The sequence below is a fragment of the Pongo pygmaeus genome, chromosome 1 (genome assembly GCF_028885625.2).
Source record: "Pongo pygmaeus isolate AG05252 chromosome 1, NHGRI_mPonPyg2-v2.0_pri, whole genome shotgun sequence".
In the NCBI taxonomy this organism is placed as follows: Eukaryota; Metazoa; Chordata; class Mammalia; order Primates; family Hominidae; genus Pongo; species Pongo pygmaeus.
The window spans coordinates 162597875-162602783 of record NC_072373.2 but is presented as its reverse complement, the minus strand read 5'-3'; the positions used below and the strand labels follow the sequence as shown (position 1 = coordinate 162602783).

Here is a 4909-nt window from a genome sequence, read left to right as displayed (position 1 = left end):
CGGGACAGGCCTTCCCCTCTCGGCACCGCCCCCGCCCCCGCCCCCTCGGCTCGCCTCTCGCGTGGCTCCTCCCTTTTCCGCTCCTCTCAACCTGACTCCAGGAGCTGGGGTCAAATTGCCGGAGCAGGCTGATTTGCATAGCCCAATGGCCAAGCTGCATGCAAATGAGGCGGAAGGTGGTTGGCTGAGGGTTGGCAGGATAATTCCGGAGAGCGGGGCCCTTTGTCCTCCAGTGGCTGGTAGGCAGTGGCTGGGAGGCAGCTGCCCAATTAGTGTTGTGCGGCCAGTGGCGAGGCGAGGGCCGGGGAGCGAGCGAGCACGCAAGGCGGGAGGGGTGGCCGGAGCTGCGGCGGCTGGCACAGGAGGAGCCCGGGTGGACGAGGAGCGGCCGGACAGCGCCGGGGCCTGAGCTCCCGGAGCGGCGCCTGTGAGTGAGTGCAGAAAGCAGGCGCCCGCGCGCTCGCCGTGGCAGGAGCAGCCCGCACGCCGCGCTCTCTCCCTGGGCGACCTGCAGTTTGCAATATGACTTTGGAGGAATTCTCGGCTGGAGAGCAGAAGACCGAAAGGTGAGTCGGCCTGCGGACTCTTCCGGCCCGAACTTCTCTTACCTACCCCGCGCTCCCCAGTGCAGCCGGGCTGTGGAAGGCTTGCAGGGGAGGAAGCAGAAAAGTTTGCACAGGGCAACTCCCGCCCTTGCTCCCTCGGGACTCTCCGTAGAGCTCCCATGGACTGAAAGAGCGTGCCCCCCAACCCGAACGAGCCCCGCCGGGGCCTTTGCAAAGGGCAGCAGTGGCCGTCGCTGCCCGTGCGGCTCCCGCGGCTGGCAGCCTGTGGCAGGGGCACTCTCGGGACTTCTCACGGGACGCCCGGTCCTTGGGCGTGCAGGGGTCATGGGGGGTGACGGGGCCGCGGTAGCGCCGGGTTTTCGGAGAGCCCAGATGCGCGGTGGTGCTTGCATTCGAGAGGGAGGGGCGTGGTGCCGGACGAGGGGGGCGGCGATGGCCCCGAGGGCACCGGGGCTGACGGGACCCCTCGCCCTTGCCCGCGTGTAGGATGGATAAGGTGGGGGATGCCCTGGAGGAAGTGCTCAGCAAAGCCCTGAGTCAGCGCACGATCACTGTCGGGGTGTACGAAGCGGCCAAGCTGCTCAACGTGTAAGTGGGGCCCTTGCGCGTCCCCCGTGGCACCCCTTCCCTCCCCAGCCCGGGAGGTCGCCTTGGCTGGGCGCCCCTCGCCCGGCCGCGCCACTTCCTGTCGCTTTTCTGCCTGTCTCGGAGGGGAGGGGGCGAGTGGGCCGGGCGGCGACCCCCGGGGACCCGGGCAGGGGTTGAGGGTGCCCGCGTTTCTGCGCTCACTGGCCCCGCCCGCTGCCCCCAGCGATCCCGATAACGTGGTGTTGTGCCTGCTGGCGGCGGACGAGGACGACGACAGAGATGTGGCTCTGCAGATCCACTTCACCCTGATCCAGGCGTTTTGCTGCGAGAACGACATCAACATCCTGCGCGTCAGCAACCCAGGCCGGTTGGCGGAGCTCCTACTCTTGGAGACCGACGCTGGCCCCGCGGCGAGCGAGGGCGCCGAGCAGCCCCCGGACCTGCACTGCGTGCTGGTGACGGTAAGGGACTGGGGGACTGCAGCCTGCGGGATAGAGCCCCGGAAGGACGGGAGTCGGGGCTGGGTCGCCTGATTGTGGATCTGTGGTAGGTGGGGGTCAGGAGGGTGGCTGCCTTTGCCCGACTAGAGTGTGGCTGGACTTTCAGCCGAGATGTACTAGTTTCATCATCAGGATTTTCTGTGATACAGAACATGTCTAAGCATGCTGGGGACTGCCAGCAGCGGAAGAGATCCCTGTGAGTCAGCAGTCAGCCCAGCTACTCCCTACCTACATCTGCACTGCCTCCCGTGACTAATTCCTTTAGCAGGGCAGATTAGATAAAGCCAAATGAATTCCTGGCTCACCCCTCATTAAGGAGTCAGCTTCATTCTCTGCCAGTCAGAGCTAAAAATAGAAATTGTGTAGGAGACAAACCTTGTTAATTCCCTAGAAATACATTAAGAGGATAGAGTGGAATTTTTTTTTCTCTGCAATCTTGCATTTTTTTAATGGGTCTTTTTTTTTTTTTCCTGATAAAAACCTTTGGTAGGTAGGGAAGTTATGTTTTCAGGGGTAAATGTGCTACTTTTGTCTTCTAAATTTTGCTCTTTTTTGACTGGTCTAGCCAAGTGACAGTCCGATTATTTTGCTACTCCTTAAAAGTACTACTCTGTCTCTTGGAGTGTAGTTGATGGCAATTCCAGTTAACTGCTGTGCAGCTCTCGTCTCATCGTGCACACAGCATGGAAATCTTTCTCAAAACTGTTTCACTCAGGTCAGGGTAACAAGTTTGGTAGAGCAAACCGGTGAATGATACTCTCAAGCAAAACTGAACAGATATGCAAACATATGTATGTGGTTCAGCATGGGTTGCATGGGTTCAGACTTTGCAATGTGTAGTTTAATAGGTAATTACCCTTAACGCTTTTGCAGGGAACCCAACTACCTTGAAGAAACTTTAATTTTTTTGTGCTTCTAATTTGTCTCCATGTCACATAGCCAAAATATAGAATGTTCAAGTGTTTTCTCCTCAAAAGTATAATTACTAGAAAATACCGTTTTTTTTAAATAAGTTTATTTTTATTAATTTGTTTCCAGAATCCACATTCATCTCAATGGAAGGATCCTGCCTTAAGTCAACTTATTTGTTTTTGCCGGGAAAGTCGCTACATGGATCAGTGGGTTCCAGTGATTAATCTCCCTGAACGGTGATGGCATCTGAATGAGAATAACTGAACCAAATTGCACTGAAGTTTTTGAAATGCCTTTGTAGTTACTCAAGCAGTTACTCCCTACACTGATGCAAGGATTACAGAAACTGATGTCAAGGGGCTGAGTGAGTTCAACTACATGTTCTGGGGGCCCGGAGATAGATGACTTTGCAGATGGAAAGAGGTGAAAATGAAGAAGGAAGCTGTGTTGAAACAGAAAAATAAGTCAAAAGGAACAAAAATTACAAAGAACCATGCAGGAAGGAAAACTATGTATTAATTTAGAATGGTTGAGTTACATTAAAATAAACCAAATATGTTAAAAGTTGAAATGTGCAGCCATAGTTTGGGTATTTTTGGTTTATATGCCCTCAAGTAAAAGAAAAGCCAAAAGGGTTAATCATATTTGAAAACCATATTTTATTGTATTTTGATGAGATATTAAATTCTCAAAGTTTTATTATAAATTCTACTAAGTTATTTTATGACATGAAAAGTTATTTATGCTATAAATTTTTTGAAACACAATACCTACAATAAACTGGTATGAATAATTGCATCATTTCTTATTGTGTGCTCTTGTTTCTTTTAACTTGTACTTTATTAAACACATTTTACTGACGCTTTGCTCTATACCAGGTCTATAATCAGAAAGCAGGTGATTTAAAGGAGTTGGAATTGTTAGGAAAAAGGGATGGTTAGAGATTCAGCTTGCAAAATTTGAATAATTAAAGATCAATGATGGTAGTGCGGTAATAAGATTATACACAAAATGTTGAGGAGGCAGAGAGGACAGAGTGACCAAAGTTACCTACCAGTTTTTACTGAACAGAGATAGTTTTATGTTGGTCTTAGTGAGTTTTATTTCCCTAGTTACAGAGGGCAAAGGGATATTGCTAGCAGCTGCACTAGTTTGTGCAAAGGTGTGGAGGCCTGAAAGACCACAACCAGGTCAGTAAAAACAGAGTGATTCTGTGTGTGCCTCTGGTATAGAAAGATAAGGGAGGAACAGGGCTGAAAAGGAAGGTGGGGATTAGGCCCAGGCTGGGAAGGCATTCTGTGTTACCCTTATGCATTTGGGCTTCCTTCTGTAAACTTCAGGCAGATAGTGGAGCCCTTGAAGGAAGTGGCATGATCAGTGTTCTAGGAAAGTAACACCAGGGTCTGTGAAAGATGGTTATTGGGATGAGCAGCTATAGGTGACAAGGCCAGTTAGGAAGTGACTAAGAATCCAAGGTTGTGCATTTTGCAGAACCATTTTTACAGAGCAAACAGGGAAGTGGCCAGGCAGTTTTTTGCTGCCCCTAGTCTCTTCCTAAAGCTTTGTGCTTTCCAGCTGAACGTTTCTATGGTTCTGAGGGGTCTGCTTAAATTATATCAGATGGAATAGATGGCAGAGAAGAAAAGCACAAGAAAAGGCTTCAGTAGAACAATCATTTTTAGTTAGAACAGTCACTTGATAATTAACTCCAAAAATCTTGTAGGCATAGACCAAAGAAAGCAAAAATGCTTATGGAGGCAAGGCCTAGCCTTGCTTTAGTCCACAGGAATTTTCTTGTCCTATTTCTCAAACCATCCCCCTTATGGCTCCCCTGCCATCTGTCTTTCATCCTAGTCGTGACTACATACAATCGGGAGAAAGGGTAGGGAAAACTCACTAATAGCAACAAAAAGCTCCAAGTTTCTGCATATATTATGAATACATAGGTCCATGAGCCCTTCACCTTGCAAATGACTCTCTTTTCCCACATCTGCTAGAAATGTGGGTTTTTAGGCCTTGTTTAGGCTTCTTGTATCTTTTCACAAGTGGCTTTTCCTACATCTGCTAGAAGTGTGGGTTTTTAGGCTTATTTAGTTTTCTTGTATCTTTCTAAAATCCAGTGCCCACTCCAAAACATAACTGGTATTTAATATTTGTTTCTTACATTACCAAAAGATTGAGAGCAGTGAGTTTTAAATAGCAAGGTGTTTTGCCTTCCCATTGAAGTAAGGTTTTTTTCAGCCCTTTTTCACAACAATTTGGTAAAAACCCTCTTGCAGAGCTGAATGAATTAAAATGGATACACACCGTGGATAAAGCTGCTTTGCTTAGTGGAACGAGCAC

The 4909-nt window shown here is 49.3% G+C and overlaps 1 protein-coding gene across 1 annotated transcript; it reads left to right on the top strand.

Moving 5' to 3' along the window:
- The first annotated feature begins 212 nt into the window (after positions 1 to 212).
- On the top strand, positions 213 to 3369 carry GADD45A (growth arrest and DNA damage inducible alpha). Its single transcript, XM_054452557.2, has 4 exons — positions 213 to 566; positions 1053 to 1154; positions 1378 to 1615; positions 2693 to 3369. Exons 1-4 carry the CDS (start codon positions 523 to 525, stop codon positions 2804 to 2806), a joined length of 498 nt encoding a protein of 165 aa, XP_054308532.1. The 5' UTR covers positions 213 to 522; the 3' UTR covers positions 2807 to 3369.
- Positions 3370 to 4909: the final 1540 nt, after the last annotated feature.